Source organism: Macrotis lagotis, chromosome 1, assembly GCF_037893015.1.
Source record: "Macrotis lagotis isolate mMagLag1 chromosome 1, bilby.v1.9.chrom.fasta, whole genome shotgun sequence".
Classification (NCBI taxonomy): Eukaryota; Metazoa; Chordata; class Mammalia; order Peramelemorphia; family Peramelidae; genus Macrotis; species Macrotis lagotis.
This window is the reverse complement of record NC_133658.1, coordinates 34,282,361-34,307,494: the sequence shown is the minus strand read 5'-3', so window position 1 is coordinate 34,307,494 and position 25,134 is coordinate 34,282,361. Positions and strand designations below refer to the sequence as shown.

Below are 25,134 nucleotides of genomic sequence, written 5' to 3'. Positions count from 1 at the left end.
TTGTTTTTTTGACTTCAGAGGGCAGAAGTAAGACCAGTGGGTGTAAGTTGCCTTAAGGCTGATTTAAGGAGAAAACTATTCTAAGAAATAGAACTGTCCAAAGTGGGAGGGACTGCCTCAGGAGGCTCCATGGGAAGCACAGAGGGGTGGGGTTGGTGTGATGAAAATTATTTTTCAGATCTCATCTTGGACAGATTTGATTATTTCATCTTCCTTAACTTTGTATGTTTTTCTCCTCTCCTCTTATTATTTCATCCCTTTCCTCTGGCATCTGATCGACATATTCCAGGTCATCATTAAAGTCCATTTCTTCCTATTTTGTAGGCAGGTACTGATTGTCTTCTGCATCATCATGCTTCAGAAATACATAGAGTAGGGGCAGCTAGGTGGCACAGTGGATAGAGCACTGGCCCTGGAGTCAGGAGTATCTGAGTTCAAATCCAGCCTCAGACACTTAATAATGACCTAGCTGTGTGGCCTTGGGCAAGCCACTTAACCCCATTGCCTTGCCAAAAAAAAGAAAAGAAAGAAAAATACACAGAGTAATAATGGGAATTCATATTTAACAGTTTTGCAAAGAACTCTGAGCTAAACATTGACAAGTATTATTAGCATTTTCATTTTGCTGATTAGAAAAGCAAGGCTCAGAAAGATTAAATGATCCATCCAACATCACCAAATTGACTTGGATCAGAGCCCTTGGATTAAGGCTTTTCCCTTTTTTTCTCTTTTCTTCACCTTTCCCCTTCCCTTTCTCTTTCCCTTCTCTTTCCTTCCTTTTCTCCTTTTCTGATAGAGTCTCCGTATCTTGCCTAAAAGTGTACAGGCCACTCTTAGACTCTGTCTCAGTAGTAGTAACAGTAATTGCTAGCATTTATATAGTGCCTTAAGGTTTGCAAAGCATTTTTCCTTGTACTTATTTGATTGGGATTGATAGACGGGGAAATCAGACCTGCCATGTTTCTGACCTTGGCCAGTTGACCCTTCCTTAGGCAGCCTGGTGACCCCTACTCTTGGGTGGGTGGGGGGGGAGTGTCATCAAATATCTTGATGTAACATGTGTTGTGAACAGGCAATCAGTTTAGCCTATTGTCCCTCAGAGCTCCCGAGCTCAAGCAATTCATCAGCTTCAGCCTCCCCAGTAACAGGAGCTACAGTGCCCATAGCTTTATGCCTAATACCTGTGTTATGTTTCAAAAAAACTGGGTATTCTAAGAGATGGTGGTCCATAGTTACCCGGTTGTCTGGCAAGATACCAGGTCTTGCCATTCTGGGGCTCCATTATTCTACTTATCTGATTATTAGGGAAGAGCCCCGAGTGAGAGGAAGGCAGTGAGCCTTGCCAGAGGGTCCAAAGTCTTATCAAAAGAAACCAGTGTTGGAAGAGTGTTAGAAGGGATTCAGTTGGTGGCAGCTGGGAACTGGTAGCTGGGGTATGGGCCCCTGGTTGACACCAATGCATTCGATTTTTATTTGAATTGGGGCATTTGACTGAGAGAAGAATATATGCTTTCAGAGAAAGGATGACTGTACAAGACAGGACAGTGGTTGGACCTTCCTTGTGTTGCCAAAGATTTCTCCCATACTTGGTAAGTAAAGACTGTGCATGATGGTTATTCAGTCTATGATAGATAGTGGAAGCTGAGAGGGTATTAGAAATAGATTGGTTGAGACAAAATTTCAAGTCAGAATGAGAAACTAGTATTTGTGTCCTCTGCCCCTCCTCCCCTTCAATAGGCAGAACCGTAAAGGATTGCTGACTTCCATTGAGAGGAGAGAGAGCATCCGTGCAAAGAAACCCCTTAGAAATGTCCCTCAAATATTGGGAGTTTCAGGAGGGTTTTAATGAAGAAGGGTTAATGCCTTTCCCCACATATTACTCATAAACATCCCATTTCCTGTAATTATTTTCTGAGATAGTGCCTCTCTCTGGCAATCTGTGTCATGAATGAAATAAAAATCATTGTAAAAACTACTCTCCAACCCTTCCCTCCCCCTCCCCCACTGGGGGACAGGGCACTGCTGAATTTTGTGCCCAAGAAGAGGGCAGAGGGTGAGAGGAAAATTGTAACTATATGGTGATGACTGGATCCTAGGTGATCTAATAGTATGAAACAGCTAGGCTTTTCCTTGAATGCTGGCCTGAGTAGGTGGAGGAGGTATAGACAATATGTGACCTTGGGAAGTTTATAATTAATCCATCAGCCCAAATGATAGATAGGATATGACACCATGTATCCTAGACAATTGGACTTCAAACCTTTGAACACACTCCATGTACATGATTTAAAGTTTAGTTTTTTTCTTTAAGAAAAAAAGGTCACGCCTTCCTATTTCAGGTAGATTTGAAGGGCAGGCCTTGGTCCCACTCTGACCAACTATGGAGCTGAGACCTGTTTGGTTTCTGGCCTGGGCTGGTCTGGTGATCCCCTGATTCACGCTACACTTGATGTGGTCTCCTGCAGCTCAGAACTCCTAACTAAGCCCCCGAGATCCACCAGCCTCCATCTCTCCCCATTGACTGAGTGAGAGGCTCCATTGTGACCGGCTAATTTATTTCTGTACTTAGTTTTAATATGTGTCCTAAATGGGGGGGGGGGGGAACCACTTGACAAAACTCTAAAAGGAAGATGTATCCTGCTGGCCATACCTAGTAAATCCTGATAGTCATTAAGAGGCAGAGGCCTTTGGGGAATCCGCCAAGTACGTTTCCACTCTTCCTGATACCAACCAGCTGGTGAACTCATACGAAGATGTTGCATGAACGATATTTCACATTGTTCACAAATGGGCTCAAAACCTACGGAAACTTTTCCCTTGGAGTATTTTTTTAATTTATAAGAGTTAGAAAATTCTGTTTCCAAGTTTAAGTGAATAGCTATTTAGAATTTTTATGGGTAGCACACATTTTCAGCACATTACAACATCACAAAAATGGAAACATTCCCAAAAGTCCGTTTTTAGCATGTTTTCTCCCTAGCACCAACTTCATTTTTTTTTGCTTGTTATATCAACACCTTTGACTGTATCCATGTTGTAATGTGGACTTAGACAAATAAATCATACCACAACTCATTCCCTAATGAATAAGGAACCAAGAGTTCTTCAAAAAAAGACTTGCAAACAATTAACAGCCCTAAATCTCTAAGATAAATGCAAAACAGAACAGCTGAGGTTTCACCCCCTCCCCCATCCAACAGATTAACACAGATGTTAAAAGGGAGACAGTCCATATTAGAGGGCCTGTGGAAAGACAGGTGCCGTGGTGGGGAGGGGCTGTGAATTCAGTGCTCTAAATCTTGTATCAAATACACCTTTGCTCTTCCTGTGCCTGGAGTCACAAAATCTAAGATTTGGCTCTGTTGGCGGCTGGTGTGTCTGATCCTGGAGTGGTCATTTAACCAAATCAAAGGCCCCTTTTCTTCCATTTTTAAAATGAGGGTGTTGGACTTGATGCCTAACACGGGCATTCCAGCTGTCTTTGATTAACTCTGTGATCAGAAGTGAGACTCCCCTTTTTCTGCTCAACTCAAGTCCCTGCTAAAGTCTTCCATTTCCAAATCTCCAGCCCTCGTGAATTTCTGAGGCTGTCATATGTTGCCTGACCCATGAATGGTACTGCAGAGCGAGTAGTGTAAATCCCATAAATTAAAGGGTTGATCCTCCCAGCACTCTAATCAGGAGTCACCCACAAGTTTTCGTTTGCCCCAGGGTCAGAGTTTGGGTGGGGAGGGAGGTGGAGGAAAGGGAAGAGGGCAAAGTATTGGGCTCATGAAAACAGTTACTGTTAGTTTTCTACTGCCCATTCACAATTGACTAAACTTTTGAATCTCTTGAAAAAGGAAACTATATCATTGCACCCTTCCTGGTTTAGCCATTTCCCATTACAGGGATGACATGAAGCCTTGAGATCTGGAGCTTAGACTAGCCCAGAGCCAGCGGTATCTTAAATATGACTCTGTAGAAATGGGATCTGTTCCCTTTCTGGGTCATGACCCCCTCTGGTTGAAGCCCATGGATCCCTTCTCAGTATAATTTTTAAATGCATAAAGATTAAAAATGAAACCAATTATATTGAAATGGAGTCATTTTTAAAAATAACACATCAATACCAGGTTAAGAATTTCTACTCTAGTTTTCCAAGTCAGTAACAGCAGCTCTCAGACACATCAAATTAAGGGACTGTCTGTAATCTACTATGTTGGAGAGTTGTTCAATTATAGGAATATTAAGAAACTCCAGGCATTACATAGGAGGTTAGAAGATATCTCATTCTAGGGATGTGAGCTGGGAGAGGGTTGATGACAAATATACCCACTTCCATTGAAGATACTAGAATGGCCACTGTCTGGTACCCCGATGAGAGGTGCTGGGGATTAGAAGAGAAAAATGCTATTGAGATTGAGTGGTCTTGTTCCTGAGTCTAATGTGTCTGCTGAGAATAATGGCTTATAAGGAAGCTTTGTGTTCCCTAATGCAGTATCTCCTTCCTGCCCCACCCTTAGGTTTCACTGGGACAGCTGAACCCACCTGCCCTATAAAAGTCAATCGATAACCAGAAAATATGTTAATATTTGACTTTCGATAAATAATTTAATTTCTTTATTGATTACATTTATTTTCTTCCTTTTCACTATCTTTTTTTTTTTGAGACAAAATTTCCGAATCTCAACCATGGTCAATGACCTCTCACAGACCCCATTCTATTTCTGAATGGCATAGAGTTTTGACCTGGGCCTCTGGCTTCTCCTTAGGCAGCCTGGTGGCCCCACTGTAGCCTCAGCTTCCCCAGGAGCAAGGACTACAACAGCATCTAATTTCCTAAATAGGACTGACCCCAGTCCAAATTTAAAAAACAAACAAAAAGCATACAAAATAACTTGATACAGGACTCCAAGAGTAAGATTAATAAAATGTGTCTTTAAAAGTAGCTTTTAAAACCTGTCATTGATTTAATATGGCATAGAGCTGTAGCAGAACTCAAATGGAAATGGATCCCTGCAGACTGTAGATTGACTTAGGAAACCACAAATTAATATTTTTTCTGGTTTATTGTATTTTTATTTATTTTGTCAAACATTTCCTGATTATATTTTAATCTTATTCTGGCTGTGTTTAAGAGTGCTGCAGGGCAGATTGGTTTTGACACCTTTGTCAAAGAGGATAGTGTGTTGGATTTGGAGTCAGGTTGATTGTAGATTTGAATTCTACCTCTGTTATACAATAACCGGTATAAGTTTACCCTGTTTACTTTCCTTTCCTCATCTGTAAAATGAGCAGGGGAAGGAAATGGCACCTCCAGTATCTTTGGACCTGACAACATCTGAACAACAAAATGGAGGCACAAATCTCTGTCTTCTGGCCCTGAATCTAGTGTTCTTTAGAGTATAGCACAGCTGCCTCTAAATTACACAGTGCCCACCTTACACAATGTTTTTCCTCAAACTTGTCTTCATTGGTGGACCTCACTGTTCTTCACCAATGATTAGCATACTCCCCTCCCTTTATTACTCTCCCCATTCTTGTGATATTGAAGTTCCATCTGCCAAAACACAAATTCCTTCCCCAGACTTCATTCTTATCTTCTCTATCCTCTCAGTGTTGTACTCTAGAGATGCCTACTCAATCCATTGTGCCCTCTAAAATGCCTGCTCCATAAGTAACTAATTTGCTTTTATTTTAAATTTGTCTCTTTCATTTCTTCCAGCTGTTAGCAACCATTGAAAATTGTCTTCCTTTTAACATCAAGTCCTCTCTGGCTATCTTTACCAGAACTTCTTGAACTTCTTTCATATTTCCTAACTCATTGGTCATTGTGGTGGAGTCAGAAGACTCTTTGTTCCCCATTGCCTCTTTCAGATTTTCCCTCCAACATTACTCAGCATTGAGGTTCATTCAATCTAAATTCATCACTTAGCCCAGATCTGGTAGCTAACCACTGATTCCCAGAACATTCTCTCTTCTCGTTCAATGAACTCAAGATCTGGCTCATACTTTGCCCCCTCTCCCTCAAATTAAGACCATTTCATAAAAAGCCTTGTCTTCACTCCTCATCTTATATTCCTGGTACATTATCTCCCACTATCTCTTTCTTCCCTCTAGTCTCCAAGGATGAGATGGCTCTTCTTGTCAAGTCAAACCCTGCTATGGGTACTTTAAATCCAATTGACACATCCTTCTCTGGGTCCTCTCTTTTTCTTTCTATGCTCCCTCATTTGACGATCTCTGTATCAGGTCTAATGAATTCATTTTTATGTACACAATTTTTAGAACTATTTATCCAGTCCTAATGTTTTGAACTAAAAGCCCCCAAATCCCTCTCAAATTGAACACATAATTCACTTTTTTCCTAAACTTTTTTTTTGAACTTCTATAATACCATCAAGGAGATCACCTTCCCTCTTCCAGGGATCCAGGTTTATAACATTAGTGTCATGTTTGCCTCTTCTGTCTCAGACAGATAACAAAACTTGACATTTCTCTCTCTATCACATGTCTTACACACATGCCCTTCTCTACATGCAGAAAGTTTTTGTGCAGTGGTATTCTAAATGGTCTCCTTGTCTTAATTCTTTCCCACCTTCAAAACCAGCTTTCCTGAGTTTTCTAAACTGGAGATCTCTCTCTCTCTCTCTCTCTCTCTCTCTCTCTCTCTCTCTCTCTTTCTCTCTGTCTTTCTCCCTCCCTCCTAATAAACTCTGCTGACTACCTAATACTTCCAGCATTGAATATGGAGTCTGTCATTTGGCATTTAAAATTCTCCATAACCTGGCCATTTCCTACATTTTCAAGCTTCATACATTCTATTTTCCATGAATTCAAGTATTTAGACATGTTATTATTCCTTTTGCTTTTCCATTTCCAATCTTCTTAATTTCCCAATGGCTCTTTCTAATGCTTTGAATGTTCTGCCCATTTCCTAATTCTTATACTCGAAGACTCATCAACTCAAGTACCACCTATTACATGAGCTTTCTTTTTTTTTTTTGTTTATTTTTGGATTGGGAAAGTGATGTTTAATACCTTATTAATCTTATGTTTATTTTGAACTTAACAAAAAAAAGAACATTTCTGTGTACATAACAGAACATAAAATGGAATTGTATGTGAAACTGAATATTTACAATACTTTTTTAAAAAAAGAATCCCATGTTATTTTGAAAACTGTAGCTTCCTCATGTTACCTTCTGTGAATTTTAAGAATGACTTTTTTGTGTGTCATCACCTTTGCTAACCCAAATCCACCCTGCCCAGTTGAGATAGAGAGAAACCCTTTATTTAAAACAAATATGGATAGTCAGGAAAAATAAATACACATAATGGCTAGGTCCAAAACTGCTTGTGTTTCTGTACTTTCTGTACCCATCGCTATTCTATTAGAAGTTGTGTCTCCATTTGTTCAGCCATTCCACAACTGAAGGGCATTCACTTAGTTTCTAACTTTGTTTCTACTTCTTCTTATTCTAATTTCTCCCTTCCATTTCCTCTTCAAGATCACCTGAGTCTCATGCACCCCATGGATAAAGTCCAGCTTCCTTCTTTCTACAGTCATGCATTTCTCCCTTTATTTTCCTTTCTCTTTTTCCTCTTCAAATCTTTAAAACTAACCAACTTAATCCATACCAAGGTCCTCTTTTATTTAACCCCTTCAATATCCTTTGGAAACATTGAGATTCTGATGATTCTTGGGTTCTCCCCCCCCATCAAAATGTTAGTTCTAGATCATCATACAGCATCTTCCTACATATATTAATCTTTCTAGGTTTCTCTGAACTTTTGTTCTTATTTTTCCTCTATCTCCTCAGTCCCTACACAGGCTCTGAGCTTTTTTCATCAGAAATGATAGAAATTGGGGCCACTGGATGGTGCAGTGAACCAGCCCTGGTATCAGGAGGACCTGAGTTCAAATGCGGCCTCAGATACCTAATACTTTCTTAGCTGCCTGACATTTGGTTGGGCAAGTCACTTAACCCATTGCCTTGCAAAACAACAAGAAGAATAACAACAAATAATCCCCGCCCCACAATTCTCTACTCTGATGACAGTCTTTAAAACTTTGGACCTGTGGTCAGGAAGACCTGAGCTTAAATCTGACTTGAGACGCTTGATATTCGTATGATACTGTTTGCCTCAGTTCCTTTTCTGTGAAATGAGCTGGAGAAGGCAATGGCCAACCACTCTAGCATCTTTATAAGAAAACCCCCAAAACCCAGTTGGACATGGCTGAACAAGAATAACCTCTGTTTTATTAAAGAATTACTTTTTCTCCTGTGGAATTAGGGTCCGCTTTGTAAGGCAAGTTCTTCTTGGTCAAAAGCCTCTTGGATTATTGTAGTCTAAGATCATCTTTTGTTTGTTTTTTAGAAGTTGCCAGATCTTGTGTGATCCTGGTTTTGGATTCTTGGAGTAGCTACTCCTTTCTGAATATTGGCCAACGTTTTTTTCTTTGATCCAGAAGCTCTGGATTTTGCATTAGGACATTTCTATGACCTTTTCTTTTTTCAATTCCTTTCAGGAGGTGATTGGTGGACACTATCTTTGCCCTCTGGCTTTTATAGAGCTGGGCAGCTTTTATTTATGATTTCCTGAAATATAGTGTTCAGACTCTTTTTTGAAAATTGTTATTTTGGGGGGGGTCTTTAATTCTTAAATTTTCTCCTTGACAAATTATCCTAGTCATTTGTTTTTGACATAGAATTTCTTATATTTTCTTCTACTTTTATAGTCATTGCAGTCTATTCTATTATATGTCTTGCTCCCATAAAAGCATTAATTTATGTTTGATTAGTCTAGCTTCCAAGGATTCCATTTAAAGTTAACTCCTTTATATTCTAAACTTTTATCCTTTTTCTAATTGTTTTCTCCAGAGACTTTTTTATTTTAAAAATTTCTTAAAACCTAAAAAAGGGGGGGGGCAGCTAGGTGGCATAGTGGAGAGAGCACTGCCCTGGAGTCAGGAGTACCTGAGTTCAAATCCGGCCCAGACACTTAATAAGGACCTAGCTGTGTGGCCCTGGGCAAGCCACTTAACCCCATTTGCCTTGAAAAAACAAAAAACAAAAACAAATTTCTTGCTTCCTTTTTTTAGATATTCATTTTTGCTTTGTGAAAAGTCCATTTTTTTTTTTTTTTGCATCTCTGATTCTAGTTGTTAGGGAGTTTCTTATTGCTTTCTTGTAATTTCTAGACTTGGATATAATTTTTGAAAGATATTGAATTTTGAAATATAGTTATTCTTTGATTTGCTTATAATTTCAACTTCTATTCTGAATTGAAACTTTGTACCAGGTCCAGGGTCCTCTCCATGCTGTACATTTGTGGGGGATTGATTAGTCTGTTTGGTCTTGATTTGGATCTCCTGGGTGTCAGTGGTGACCTCTAATTCTCAGTACTTCCCCCACTTTGAGGGCTGAATCTTTAATACCTTTTCTGATGTTGTGGAACAGAATGGTAGGGACCTTGTAGTCCCTGGTCTGGTCTGAGTACTCCCATTCTGCTTTGGACATGCTGCTCCCATCTGAATTCCCATCTGGGATTTTCTGACTTATCCTGGGGCTTTCCCAGAGGACCCTCTACTCTTAATACCTATAGACTCTTGCTCTTGTGACTTTGGTCCTTCTTGAGTCCTACTGAGAGACTGCTACTTTATTTACTTTCTTTGGCACAAGTTTTGCCAATGGTCCCCTTTTCTACTGGGGATTCTGGCTAAATTTTTGAGCAGTCCTGGGGAGAACAAAATCATTAGTTTGCTCACTGTATTTCTTCATCAATATTCAGTCTGGTACAGATTTTAGGTTTTTGATGGTTTGCCTCTTTTTGGGTAACCATCTTATCCAGAAGTCCCAGCAGCCTTCTTATGAGCTACTAGTGCCATCCCTTGGAGAAGGGACCATCCATTGTCTCTAGAGAGATCTTGTGTGTTCTGATGTCTATATTCTGACTCTTCCATTAAAATGTGAGGTCCTGTAGAGCAGAGACCTGTGGAGATTTTATATCTCCAGTGCTCAGCTCAAGGCTTGGTGCAGAGAAGGGACTTAATCAATGTTTGTTGATGGATTGATTGAAACGGCCCAATGATATAGGCAGAGTGACTTTTGAGCCTCATTTCACATATTTAGTTTTATTTGTTGGGCTAAAAAAACTCATTTCCCTGAATGAGAATTAGAAATATTCTTTTGGAGTTCAGTGGAAGCTGAGGGAATAGAGGCTTGACATTCATTCTAATATAGGGATTATTTTCCTTATCCATGTTACTGGCTTTAATTTGAAAAAAAAAAAAAATGAAAATTCACACACACACACACACACACACACACACACGCAAAGCTATGTGACTAAACAATTAACTCTTAGTGTCTCAGATTCTTCATCTTCAAGGTGAGGGGGTTGGACTTAATGATTTCTAAGGCTCTATTCAACTCTAAATCTATCATCCAATGATCCTTTCAAGGTGAAAATAACAGGGGTTTTCACTTGCCATTTTCCTGCTTCCCTGACTCCCACCATCACACTTTCTACAACTTCCTGAAAATAGTACTTTCATCCCTTAAATGAGTGGTTCCCAACCTATAGGAGCTAGAGTTCATTTAAAAGGACCTATTTCATTAAATGACTAAGCAGAGAAATGATAATAATGATAATAATACGATAATATCCAACATTTAGATAATGTTTACTCTGTGCCTGAGCTCTCAGTAATATCTTCTGCAGGTTGAATAAGAAATGTCTTCCAGTTATATTACTATTTTAAAATGTATGGATCTCTACAGTATTTAATAAAATACAAAATAATTCAAGTATTATAGTTGTTTTTGATCATTACCTATTTTTTCAACCAGCAAATAACTTATGACCCAACTTTACCTGCTCTATGAAAGGTGAGTCCATGACATTTTTAGAGGGTTTTCATATTTGGGAGGTTTGGGAGCCCCTGTCTTAGGAATTTTAAAGGAGATGGTTAAGAACTATCAATGAGGAATATCCAGATGTTCCTTTTACACTTGAGATTAATTAGTTTCATAAGTTCAAAAGTTTTTGCAGGAAAGCTTTGTCTTCAATGGCAATAGTACGTGACCTGCTTTTCTTACTTCCTTTTGCTTTTTAACATATCTTGGCATGACCTTGAAGTCAACTGGTTTCTGTTGTCATGGATTTAACTAAGAGAATATACTTCTCTAGCTCTCAATTGTATAGTATGAGTATTTGGCTTAGTTAGGGATTTCCTCTATACTTTTTACAAGCTTAGACTTCTTGGGATACATCTTCCTTAATTTATTTTTAAAAAATAATTTTATTGCTATCTTTTTATGACCATTATTTCCAAGTAGACCCATCTCCCCCCCAACAAGAAATAAAAGGAAAGGGGAGAAAACAGGTCAACCAAACTACCCAACCATGTTTCCCATTCATAGACATGTCAGAATAACTAGATTCCTAACCTAGTAGATGAGAAGAATTTGAAGCTAATATAGTCAGATGGGTTTAGAACAGCTTAGATGACCAGAATTAGAATCATAGAAGTTTCCAGTGGAGAATTCCAGGGATTTGTACCTGACTTTGGACTGTTCGATATTTTTATCCATGTCATGGGTAAAGGCATAGATGATAGACACATCAAATTTACAGGTAGTACAAAACTGGGAGAGATAACTAACACAATGGAGAGTAGAATCAGAATCCAAATGAAGCTTGACATCCTGGAATATATGGACTGAATTTAATAAAATGAAATTCAGTAAGGTTCAGTGAAATTCAGTGGATAGAAAAGAATCCACGCTACGAGCAGAGGAGGAGGAGAAGCATGGAGGGACAGCAAAGGATCTGGAGAGGTTCAATAGGAATGAAATAGTTCAGGAGGCTCAATAGGAGTTCCCAGTGATGGCAGCAGTATGGGCTGCATTAGAAAACATCAAAGAAAACTTACAGATGGGGAGAGGGTCAAGGGAATGGCCGGCCTCCACAAGCCACATTCTTCTCTCTGTGGGTCTTCACTGAGAGACTTAACAGCCACTTGAGGAGCTCAGTATGGGGGTAATTCCTTTGTGATTGAGTTCCCTGAGAGGGCTGCTGAGGGACGCTGCCTCTGCAGAGCAAGAAGGAAGGTGATTGTCTTCATTTGTCCAGCCTTGGTCGTTGTCATCGAATAGGCTTTGGTTTGTTATTGTTCTCCTTTCCTTTTATGTTGTTATTGTGTAGGTTGTTTTTCTGGTTTTTTCCCTTCAGCCTTAAATTTCAAATTGGCTGACATTTGTTACCTATCTTCTATGTGCTTCTTCACCTTGGACTGCTGAGACAAATATAAATTGAACTCTGCCATCCAGGGGTTTACTTTCCTAAAGAGGAAAAGGGATAAATGTGGACACACCAAGACAGGATGAGGGTGAGGAGGGAGAAGGCACTGATGGCTGGAGGGGGGGGGGGGCTCAGGATTGGAGACCTTAGAACTGACCCTCCAAGGGGTTGATGATGAGGATTCCGAGGAATGATAATGAATGAGGAAAAATTATTGTCCAGAATGAGGGGGAGATAGAGGAATAAAGCATGTATTTAAGTGCTAGGGGATTTCTTCTTGGATCTTCCTAGCTCCTAGTCTGTCCACTAAGCCATCTTTGCTTTTATTAGGCAAAATAGTAAACAGGTTTAGGTTAGTTTGGGGAAGGATTGGGGACTAGAGAGTAATCCCAGTATCCTAAAGAGTTTTTGTTGTCCCTAACTAGCTTGATTGGAGTCTAAGGGCATTGCCTCAGGCCCTTTTCCTGTTTGGGCAGAACAGTGGAGTCTTTGCTCTGAATGACATTTGAATTGTCCATCTGAAGGCTACCCAGAAGGAGGTGGGGCTGAGGATGGGAGTGGGAGAGGACTGGACAGGTGTGTGGGGTGAGGGGAGAGGGAAAGGGCAAAGGGAAAGGAAGAGTCCAGAGGGATGGGGGAAGGAGAGAGAGTTCACAAGGATTGTCACGCACACACCCCAGCAAGCAGTGTCATTCTGTTATGTTCTCAGAGGAAGGCGTCCCTGTAGCTAAAAAAATTGTACATGGCAAACCCTTCTTTTATGCATTATTAACAGATATGGAGCCTCAAAGGCCAGGCAATTGAAGCATTTTTAACATCTGAAGTTTAGTCAGTCCTGCAACAATGGATGAGGAATCTGAGGCTGTGGATAACTTGTCCAAGGTCCCATAGCTATTAAGAATCCGAGTATGTGTTCCTAGTGTCACTATTTCCAATATACCATTGTGTATATTTCCAATATACCATTGCCTCTTCTGGGGAAAATGCGGGGAGCATTATTGAGACATTCTAGCAACTTTGCTAGAATGGAACAAGCTCTGGGTTTGAGGACCTACTACCCCACCCCAGAAACCCCTGCTGCCCCTGGCATCTGTAAAGTCTAGGACTAACTGGCTTTCTCAGGTTCCTCCTTGCACGGATTCAAGGATCCTCTGATCTCCAAGGCAGCTTTATACCTTATGAGAATGTTTGTCATTTCACTAAGGACAAACTGGGCAGGAATAAGTCAGAAAGACCTTTAGATTCTCCCTCAGTCACTTGCCTTCTTCCTCATAAGGACTTGGGAAAGGACACTAGACTGGACAAGGTACACAGTTGAAGATCTTTGGGAGAGTGGCTGATTTAGTATGAGATAGAAATCTTTCTGCGTTATGGTCTGGTCTGACCTGTGCTTAGTATGTGAATGCCTTTCACATTTAAGATGTCTACTTTGAGGAAGAAAACATGCCATTTATGTTTTTGCAAGGCAATGGGGTTAAGTGGCTTGCCCAAGGCCATATAGCTAGGTCATTATTAAGTGTCTGTGGCTGGATTTGAACTCAGGTACTCCTGACTCCAGGGCCGGTGCTTTATCCACTGTGCCACCTAGCCACCCCATGAAAACATGCCATTTATAATAGGCTGTTTCCCAAATGAATCTGTTCAGTTGAAATAAATATTCTGAGAATACCTTGAATATGAATGGTGATTTTGTTTGTTACCTATGTAAATTAACATCCTTCCCCCTCCCCTTTTCTTGTTCTTTTTCTCTTCTCTAGCTCTCTTCCATTTTCTCTATTTTTCATTCTTCTTTTTTTCTATTTATTAACAGCAATGCCAAAAGAGTATAACTATCTGAAACTGAAGAGTGATTGCCCTCCTTCCCTGCCATGGTATGCCCAGCCTCCAAAAAAAATGAGAAGACCTAGCCTGTTATTAAAAGACATTCTCAAGTAAGTTGTCTCATCATTGGAATTCTGAAAAATATTAGATAAGTCATTCTGTGTATTTTTGAATGTTAATGCCACAAATTTTGATGGTAATTAATTTTGATAATAAGATTCTAATAAGACAAGATGTACTGTCAGCAATTCACATATTCATAGGAGTTAATCAGGATGCTTTGCTTTAATTTACTTACATAGCTAATAAGAAAAACAACTATTTTATATGATTGAAATTGAAATGTGAAAGTTGACTTTTTTCTCCATTCTGCCTTCCTCATTTTCCCTTTCCCTCACCCCAGATCTCCTTTTGTATAATCTACCAAAGAATAAAATTAATGCAACCCAGTCTATCAGATTATGTTGGCCAACCTTCCCTTCCTACCCCGTTATCACTTCTTTTGCCCCATGGATTCTACATTCCATGCAACTCAGGAAAACAACAACAAAATCATTGCTTGAGAGGAGAATGGGGATGTTGCTTCTCAACATTTAGGATGTCCACAGTTTCCTGTGTAAATAGGGCTGAACCAGAATCTAAGATGCCTGCTACTTCTCATTCTGAGGAGACCGTCCCCTGTCCAGTGCTTTACAAGTACTATAGTCTAATGGCCTGGGGGAGCCTGGAAACTCTTCTAACCCTATGTTCACCCAGGATTAGAGTTAGTGACATAGATGTCATATGTGAACATATGGCACCATTGGTGAACTCATCCCCATCATACCTAAAGAGCAGTTCTTTTAAAAGACAAAAAAAAGGACAACTGAATACTTTTTTTTCCCTTTCCTAGAGAACTGTTACTTATCAATGATCTTCATCCTTTGTTGTGACGAAGAATTCCAACAAATCAAAAATGAATGAACACTTAGTTTTGTTTGTCAACTTGGTTTTCATTTGGCAGCTCTAGATCACCACCTCGCTGCCTAGAAGAAGGGGGAATACTTTGCTATCAGCCTTTTGAGGTCAAGTGGGATTAGTACATTGATCAGAGTTCTAGTGTTTTCATTATCTTTTTCTTTACATTCCTATGTTTATTTTGCAGATTGTTCTCTTGATTTTACTTCATTCTGCAGCAGTGCATGATTCCTTTCCAAGATTTTCTAGAAACTCATTATTTCTTATGACACATTTATTATCCCATTACATACAATCTTAATTATTAGCTCTTCCTCAGAATTGGGACTGCAAGATTAATCTAAATGAGCTAGGAAGTTGAGTTGTTACTTATCCAATTACAATGATGATGATGATTTTTGATGTTTGTCTTTCATTCTTGAAGACCATGACATTATGGAGATGATACAATGACAAGCATGTGAATTGAATTTGAGTGGAGGTAGGGCTGTGCTAAGTCACCAGTCTTGCTTTCTGTCCAGAACCGTCTGGATCTAGTGGCCAGATATGAATTGGAAGACTGGAGATGGCCCTGGATGCAAGGCATTAAGGTTAAATGACTTGCCCAAGGTCACACACTAAGTATCATGTGTCTGAGACTGGATTCAAACTCCTGTCCTGACTGCAAGGTCAGTGATACTGTGCCATCTTGACCCAGAGTCAGGAAGACCTGAGTTCAAATGTGACCACAGATGCTTAATAACTTTGTGACCCTGAACAAGTCACTTAACCACTGTTTGCATTAATTCACTGAGGAGTCAATGGCAAATCATTCTAGTATCTTTGTCAGAAATACTCCATGAACACTATAGTCCATGGGGGCTATGAAAAATTGAATACAAGTGAACAACAGCAATCTACTACTACAGTACTTCCAAGTTGATACGGTTTGTAATTCATCTTCAACTTGACAGACTCTGCAGAATAGACATTGAGTCTAACCCCATATTCTTTAATAAAATGGAGTTGCATAAAAACATACATTTCCCACCAGGAAATTCCCATCATTGATCAAATTTCATATATTCAATCAACACATCCATAGAACCTGACCTGAAATGATGAAACTTATTTAAATAGACATGAAATTTCTGGAATTTGAGGGATTACTCATGTGTAAAACAAAGGCAATCTCTAGGATTCCTCCTCCATTCTCACTCCTTTCCAACCATTCCTTTTCTTTCCCTTTGCATGAATTGTCCTTCATTTCTAGAATGCCCTTCCCCCCCACCTTTTTCAGTTTCTTTGAATTTCTAGCCTCCTTCCAAGTCAGCTCTGTTTGCTACCTCCTCATTAAAGCCTGTTTTGCAATCAGATTATTTCAATAATGGTATTTAAAATGGAATAGAGCAGAGATGCTAGCTCAGAGGCCATGTATTACATAGGACATTGGACAAATAGTTCACCTCTGTGAGCTTCTGTTTCCTCATCTGTAAATTGAGAGGGTTAGACTGACTGACTTTGGAGATCCCTCCCAGCTCTAACTCGGATTCTTGGAGACAGACCCAAGAGATACAAGCAAATCAAAGTTGTCCTGATTAGAGAGGAGCTGTTTACTCTTAAATGTTGGCTATTAATCAGTCTTCATAGCTTCTAGTGTTTAATTGTTCAATAAAAAAGCCAGGCTATTAGGTCATCCTTGCTTCACTGAACATTGCCCAGTGGCACAAGTTGTGCTATATATAGACCTACCCACTAGACCGCCTTTAGAGAAGAAATAATTCTGCTGGGGCAGCGGGGGAAGGGTGAGGGAGGGAAGGTAGGGTTTTTCTGATCGAAGTCAGCAGGACACTATAACCGTACAGCCTTGCACAATAACAGTAATCTCCTTTCAGCTGAGCAAATATGGAAAAGCAGAATATTTGACAGGAAATGGAAAACACTTCTTGAACAACTATGGCAGTTTCACCACAGTTAGCATATTTTTAGTTGCTCTAACACTAACTTGGAGCATTAAAATGAACTGGCTCATCTCTATCCATCTCCTCCCCCCATCTCCATCCATTCCCTCCCCCCCATTTTGTCTTCCCCCCTCATGGAGGGTCTGGCTCGCAGAAACCCAGCTTTTCAGCAACTTGTTTTTAGAACTACCTATTCCAGTTAGTGATTTACTTTTCTACTAACCATTTTTTCCCTTCACTATATCTAGGGTTATTGTCCTTTTACTGTGACTCCTCCAGTCTGTAACAGCTTCCCCTTCTCTTTCTGCCATTGCTATTGTCACTAAACCCCACCTTCCTGCCTCTTGGGATCCCTATGAATTGTATTTCAGTTGCTATTGCAGATTTAGGGGTTTGGGAGAAGGAATATATGAGAAAGTATTACTCCAACCAACTAGGTCCTGATATATAACTTACCCCATATTTTCCCATGGAAATAAAGTTGTAAATTAAAAGAAAGAATCCATTTATTAAATCTCAATTATGTGCAAGGCTTATTAAGGCATGCCTATTAAGACTACAAACACAAAGTGAAACCTTCCCAGAACTCAGGGAGCTTACATTCTCTGGAGTGGCAAGATACAATATATACAGATAAAATTAAGGTAACTTGAGAAGGGAGCAAGAAAGCAGTAACAGCTGAGGAATGAGGTGATAGTAGTATGTTCTTGTAGCTCAGTTCCACAAAGACTTGAATATAACTCCAGGATTTACCTGGGAACCTACCACACACACATACAGACACATGAAATTTTTTTTGCATCATTTTAAAAAGTAAATATTTTATTTATTTATGTTTCCAACTATATGGAATGGTAGTTTTCAACAATCTTTGTTTTTGCAAGATTTTGAGTTTTACATTTTTCTCCCTTCCTTCCCTCCCCCCTCCCCCTGACAGAAAGCAATCCACCCAAGGCCGTATCCATACATACATTTTTAATAACACTATTTCTATGGAAAATTGCTTATAATCTTCCACCATCTGTATTTTTCAATGAGTTTATCTTCTAGGCCACTGTTGTTGGCTTTCATAAATGTTACTGCCTGGTGTTTTTTGGGCTTGACAGTTTTTGTACTCTTTTTTGTGGTTATTACTTCACTGTGATGATAACTTGTGATATTCCTTTTCTGTTTGGGGTATCATTAGCTTATTTAATTAGGTCAACGCGAAACTTTTGTGATTGCATGTTTTGTCTTGACAATTTCTTCCAATTTGATGTTGATTCTGACTTTTTCTTTGGAAACAGCATGGAGGAAAGAGGTCTGGTTTTGAATTCTGGCTCTGCCACTTACCTGAATGATGTTGAATGAGTCATTAATTTTTCTGAGCCTTTGTTTCCTCTTCTGTAAAATGGGAAGGCTGGAATCACTAGTTTCTCATTTCCCTTCCAGCCTTAGAAATATAATGTGATTTGATGATCTGTGTTTAGATGACTAATTCTGAAACAACCACCACAACCTTGACTAATCATATCTGATATTTGGGGTTTGTCATATACACTACTTTCCAAATCTCTTTTGGAGCATCCCTAGACTTAGCTGAGGGGATCATGTATAATTCTTTGGTCTCTTTTTTTTTCTTTTTTTGAATTTTTGCAAGGCAATGGGATCAAGTGCCTTGTCCAAGGTCATACAGCTAAGTAAGTATTAAGTGTTTCAGGTTTGATTTGAACTCAGGTCCTCCTGACTCCTGGGCTGGTGCTCTATCCACTGCACCACCTAGCTGTCCTGGCCTCTTTTTTTTCCCCTTAACCTCAAACCAGATTATTCTTCCACCTGGTTTTGGTTGTCCTCTTAGAAGTCAATCCTTGCATCAGAGTCACTAAGTTTTAAATGGTTTATTTACTTGGTTTGGAGTTCCTCTGTGGGATTTTTCTCCGGCATCATCATCTCCTGCAGCAGCTCTTGACATGTAAATAGATATTTTTCAAACAGGATTTCTTGGGGAAGGACTGGCGTTCATTATAAGCACTGCAAATCAAGACAACAGAATATCCAGTGATGATATTTCGTTCTAATTAGGGGAAAGAGAATAAGTACTGGGTCTGTGAATCCATCTTCTCTACAGTTTGCAGTCTTAGAGCTATCCAGAACACAGAGAGGTGGAGCTCCCTGCTCAAGGTCACATTGGCAGTAAGGTGTGGGTCTTTCTAACATCCACTGTGCCATGGCTTCCTCACTTCAATTAAATGAACTTTGATTTAACCTTACCATACACAAAGTGCTGTTTCCCTATTTCCCTTGAGTCCATATTGAAATGGACTCCTTCCAGTTCCTTTATTTCTCCCAAGAGTCTATGAGCCATCCTCTTATTTTGTGGTATCTGCCTTTTATCATCTGACTTCCTTTAGATTTAGAATGGCAATATTCACATGGTGCACTTCTTCCAGTTGATTTTATTCATATTATAAGGTTCTCCTAAGATATTTAGCCAGTTTGTAGATAGTCTATGAACTATGACTCTTAGAACCCCCCTTCCCCATTTCCTGCCAGTCTCCCACCATCATTGCACAAATGGGATGTGGCCAACATAGGATTGAGGGCAGCTTTTAATTTTTCTTTCTTTTGAAGGGTGCTATGGCCAAATAATTTATCACCTAGTGGCCAAGCAACTGGTTATGAACTTCTTTGCTTTTAATTCTGCTGTTCCTCAGTTAGCTGACATAGTCTGTCACTGGAGCCACACAGGAAGGCTTCTAATTGGGTAGAATCTGCCAGAGCTTGTGCTCCTCCAATATAGTCATTGAGAACCAAAGGCTACCTTCATTCTGTGAAAAAGTATAGGGGTGAGACTTTATAGAGGACTTTCCATCATTAGGAAAATGATCTTTGAGAATGACCTAAACATGGCAAAAATGTCATTGATGACAATATGAGAAGATAATAGGAAAGCATATGCAAATGATTTCCTATAGTTGACCATACATTCACAGACACATAAGAAAGATGTGAAGAATACAAGATGCTACTGTGTTACAAAAGAAAGTATTTGACTTGATAGAGCAAATGGAACTTTTAAGTAGGTCTTCAAAAAAAAGATGTCTCCTTCAAAAAAAATATGTTAAACTCCTAGGAGATTCTTTGATAAACACAACCATAGAAATAATCTGTTTAGTGATCTTCTCTTTATTGATATAAAATGAGGCATAAAAGAGGGAGGCAAATAAATATTCTGCTACCATAGAGGATATCCAGATGGTGAGGTCTTCCAGGTGGATGCATTTGTGCTGACTGTATCAAGCCCAGTTCTGTGGGACTTCCTTATTGAGATCCCTGGCTATTCAAAATAATTCAGGGTAATAATTTACCCAGAAAAAACCAAATGGATGAAGAATACCTGTTGTCTAGGTTTTGATATGGAATTACATAGGAAGGGCTATTGAAATATTCCATAAGCATTTCAGACAGACACTATAGATGAATGGTGAATTTGGTGCAGTATCCAATAGACAGGAGAAAGTTTGAGAAATCGCATGACACTTTTAATATACCAAGTTGTTCCCTAGCTCAAAAATCCACCTTTTTAAAAAAAAATCTTTATTCTTTTGAATAATCACTGAGTCACAATCACTGATGAATCAAAATGATGGATTATCCATTTGGCAGTGAAGAGAGGTGGGTTAAAGTATATTAGTAATGGTGACTTGTACACAAGGAGCATAAAAGATTTTACTCTGGAGATATATGATTCAATTCAACAAATATTCATTAAACACATATTCTGTGCAAAGATTTGCACACAATTAGAATGAGAGAATCTCTGTGGTAAATAAAATTGTCTTGCCTACAGTAAAGGAGCCTGAGGCAGAGCTGAGCCAGTAATATTTTATTAAAGAGTCCATGGTGGGGGCAGCTGGGTGGTCTAGTGGATAAAGCACTGGCCCTGGAGTCAGGAGTACCTGGGTTCAAATCTGGTCTTAGACACTTAATAATTACCTAGCTGTGTGGCCTTGGACAAGCCACTTAACCCCGTTTGCCTTGCAAAAAAAAAAAACTAAAATAAAATAAAAGAGTCCATGGTCCCTTTTAATGAAGTAGACTTCAGATCTTGCTCATGATCTGAGATGCCCCCTTCTTCTGGGACCTTGTTTTTAATAGGGTTTTGTAACTCAAATATGCAAAAAATACAGAGTATACAGACTCTTATTGGCTAAAAGACCTTGTTCTTGAGGGTCAAAGATGACATAATAGCAAGGGAGTCATCAATTGGGTGAAGCATGGGTCATCTCCACTAAGTGGTCATAAGATGATCACCTACTCATGTTGGATAAAGAGAATGATGTGGATATACAAAAATAAATTTTGAGTCACTTCCACCACATTGGGCTTTTGTTACCAAAGCAAGGAAAACCAAACATGGAAGAATTCTAGGCAACTTGATATGATTGAACAAGTTATTTTACTATCTGCATTCCACAGCTTTGGAGCTGAATATACAAAGTTTAGAATCATATCCGGTTGATTGATATTAGTTAGAATTTAAATTAACTTTCTTACCTACTCAGTCCTGTGTAGTAGAGACTCTAGTGTCTAGACAAATGGTCTTTAACCTGGGGTCCATGAATTGGCTTGCTTGTTTTTAACATTTTAATGACTATTTCAATATAATTGGTTCCCAGAGTAATCCTATGCATTTTATTTTATATATTTAAAAAGATTATTCTGAGAGTGGACCCATAATACACAAAAAATTACCCCCTGTTCACTTTTCCAGTCTCCACTTGGAGGAAATGAAGGGTGGGAGGACTTTTTCTCATGCTATTGCCTACAAGCTTCCATCAGTGAACTCATATTGATTGTCATCAGTTGTTATCAATTAAGCAGCTACACACAGCTTTTAGAAAGGAATATTTACTAAGGTGGAAACATCCCTCCTCAACTAGGGACACTCTCTCACCACAAGCACATTCAGTGTTCAGCACAAAGAGGACTTATGCTTGGAGAGCTCATGTAGAAAAAAGAGGATCTCACATAATTTGCTTTCTGGAAGTCCTGTTCTCCTTCCATAGAATCCAGAGTTCAGAAGATGCCATTCCTCAAAATGTCAAATTTATCTTTAACTGCTGATACAGACCCTGTCTTCAGTCATCCCTGTACTTGATAGGGATGCTGCTTGCTGGAATGGGAAGACCGATAGCATCTTCTGAACTTGTGATTGGAGAATTTCACTCCCTGGGAGTGGGAGTGGGAGTGGGGTGAGGAGAAGGAAACAGAGACTTTTTCCCAAATCCCAAACAATTGATTATACATACTTGTGGAACATATCTTGTTTCCAATTTGAGAAGTGTACATTGTGTGTTTGTGTTGATCCCTGTACCAGTGACACTCAAGACTTTTTCTCAATGACTATATTGGAGGAGCACAAGCTCTGGCAGATTCTACCCAATTAGAAGCCTTCCTGTGTGGCTCCAGTGACAGACTATGTCAGCTAACTGAGGAACAGCAGAATTAAAAGCAAAGAAGTTCATAACCAGTTGCTTGGCCACTAGGTGATGAAGCCCCTCAAGGGCTTCATCATAGTATGGTCTGCAGTTGGAAGTCTTGAGTTCCCTAGTAGCTTATTGCTTTATCCCGGATTCACAGGGCACATCAGAATCTCTTAAAAGAATACCAATCCATGTCCTATATAGTATCGTTTTATTTCATCTAGTGGCTTTCTTTCTTACTAAAAATCATTAAGGTTTTAGTTATGCCTTTGATTGATTCAATATAGATGTTCTCGTCTGATAAAAAGATCAAAGCTAGATAATATTGTTGGTTATTTTAGTTGGGCTGGGTTGATTGATCCAGTTGGAGTAGCAAGAGTAAAGACTAACCAATGTATAATGTTAGGACTGCTCTGGTACCCACTGAGGGCAAAAGTTCTCGAGGAAGGCCTTAGTTTTTCTGGGTGCAACATTTAGAATCTATGGGAAGTCGTGGACATGAGTTGTAAAAGATGAGAAGGTTTGCAATTTGTGCCATTGCATAAAGTTTCCACATTGATGAGATCAAAAAGCCACTGACATATTACAAATATTCTTTGGGAAAATGTGTCCCAAATCCCAAACAATTGATTATACATACTTGTGGAACATATCTTGTTTCCAATTTGAGAAGTGTACATTGTGTGTTTGTGTTGATCCCTGTACCAGTGACACTCAAGGCTAATTTGGAAGGATAATAATAACCAACACCTCTATAGGGCTTTAATGTTTGCAAAACCTTTTATATACATTACATTATCCCATTTGATCTTTACAGGAACTCTCTGAGATAGGTATTACATGAATTATTACTTCCATTTTACAGACGAAGAAACTGAGGTTTAAAGAGGATCATTGACTTGCAAATTAAGTCTGAGATAGATTTTGAAACTCCTGGATTCCAAGAGGTTTGGGGTTTGAGGAGAAGTCAGATGAGGTGAGGCCTCTGAGTGACAATCTCCCTAACAGAGCTCCTGGCAAACTTTAGAAAACCCCATTAGGACTTTGCTCCTTCTTACAGCTCAATCTTGAAGCAATCTGTTAGTGTCCCCCTGAGAAGTAATACATCCTCTGACTTTGGGGGGTTTTCCTGTAACCCTCATCCCCAGTTGAAATACCAAAGTTGGCATAAACTCCATATTAGGTCAGTTAAACTCCATGTGCTTTCCTACTGTGATTAGCAAAGACAAAAACTTTGATCCCATATTTAGTCAGTCAGTAAGCATATACTGAGTACGTGCTATGTAGTAAACACTGGAACACCCCGAAGAAAGGCAAAAGGTAATTCCAGCCCTTATGGAGGTTCCAGTCTAATGGGGAGACAATATACAGCAACTATGTAGGAACCAACTATATTCAGGAAAAGCAGGAAATAATCAACAGAGGAAAGGTACTGGAATCTGTTCAGGGACATAAAGCCTCCATTTCCCTCAAATTTGCAAATTTCCTCTGCTTAAATATTTACATAGGATTATCCAAATCAGCTAAAGTTTGTCAGCTCTCTCTACTAGATATTAGAACCACCTTTGGTGGTTACTATTTTAAAAATAGCTTGAGACACTTATACCCTGATGTCTTTACTATTCTCCTAAATCAACTTAGGAGACAATTATCATTGACATTTATTTTTGAACATTCATTGGTGGAACAAAATTTGAGGAAGGCTACAATAGAAAACTTAAAAGTTTCACATATCTGTGCCTCCAGGATCCCATCTGAAAATGATGGGCTTGAACTTGACGGCTTCCAAGACCAATTCCAGCCCTAACCTTTTCAGAGGGCCGATCAGAACTTCCATTCTATTGGCAAAGCCTTTGAAAAAACCAGTCACCTCCCTGCTGTAATGAGGTATCATGGTAGAATTTTTTTTATATTATATATGTTTGTATGTGTACAATATAAATGTAACTAAACCTGTAGAGTTTTAATTTGTGGAAGGAAAAAATACTTTTAAAATTATTGCAGTATGGTAGTTATAGATTAGATTCTTGATTGCTTATATATATATATATAATATATGTATATTATATATAACATATAGTTTGTTTTGTGTGATGTGGAAGAAGAAAGTAATTGCATTGATGAGAACGTACATTAGATTTTCATCTTCAGAATTCTCTTGGTACAGTCCTTGGTCTTCATGCTCTTATTATTCTTTCATAGGGAATAGAAGAGAAGAAATTGAACAATTATCTAGATTATCATGGGAAGACTGTCATAATGGAAATTTAGAAGTCAATAAGCCAACTCCTATTATCATCATCAAAGATAGAGGCTTTCTGTCTGAATGCCTCATAATAACAACACAGTTCAATTTCCTTGCGAACAAAGATCAGCTTGTTTTTAATGTGTCTCCTCACTGTGATTTCCCCCCTCTTTTAATGATAAGAATAACTTAACCTATTTCTTAAGTAGTTGACTTTCCATCTGTTTGTTGAACCTTTTAAATGCTTTTAATTTGTCATAAAGTAGCCAGTGCTGAATGTTAAAACAAGAATCAGCATGTGTGTTGTTTCTTTTCATTCTTTTCTGAGTACTAACTGACTGTGGAAATGGCTACAAATTGGAAGGCAAATTTTGAACTGTATTGGGACAGTTTGTAATGAAATGTACTCTGTAAC

At 39.0% G+C, this 25,134-nt stretch overlaps 1 protein-coding gene across 10 annotated transcripts in view; it reads left to right on the top strand.

The window, feature by feature from the left end:
* Positions 1-25,134, top strand: part of ST3GAL5 (ST3 beta-galactoside alpha-2,3-sialyltransferase 5) — a 74,031-nt gene that overhangs the window by 15,043 nt on the left and 33,854 nt on the right. For 4 of the 10 annotated variants that reach the window (XM_074196634.1, XM_074196644.1, XM_074196679.1 and 1 more), the window contains one exon: positions 14,102-14,222. In XM_074196634.1, the coding sequence (XP_074052735.1) occupies positions 14,102-14,222 (121 nt within the window). Of the gene's footprint in view, positions 1-1,119; positions 1,590-10,838; positions 10,878-14,101; positions 14,223-24,220; positions 24,362-25,134 lie in introns of those variants that run through there. The other 6 variants (XM_074196619.1, XM_074196625.1, XM_074196671.1 and 3 more) reach the window with 4 other exon arrangements.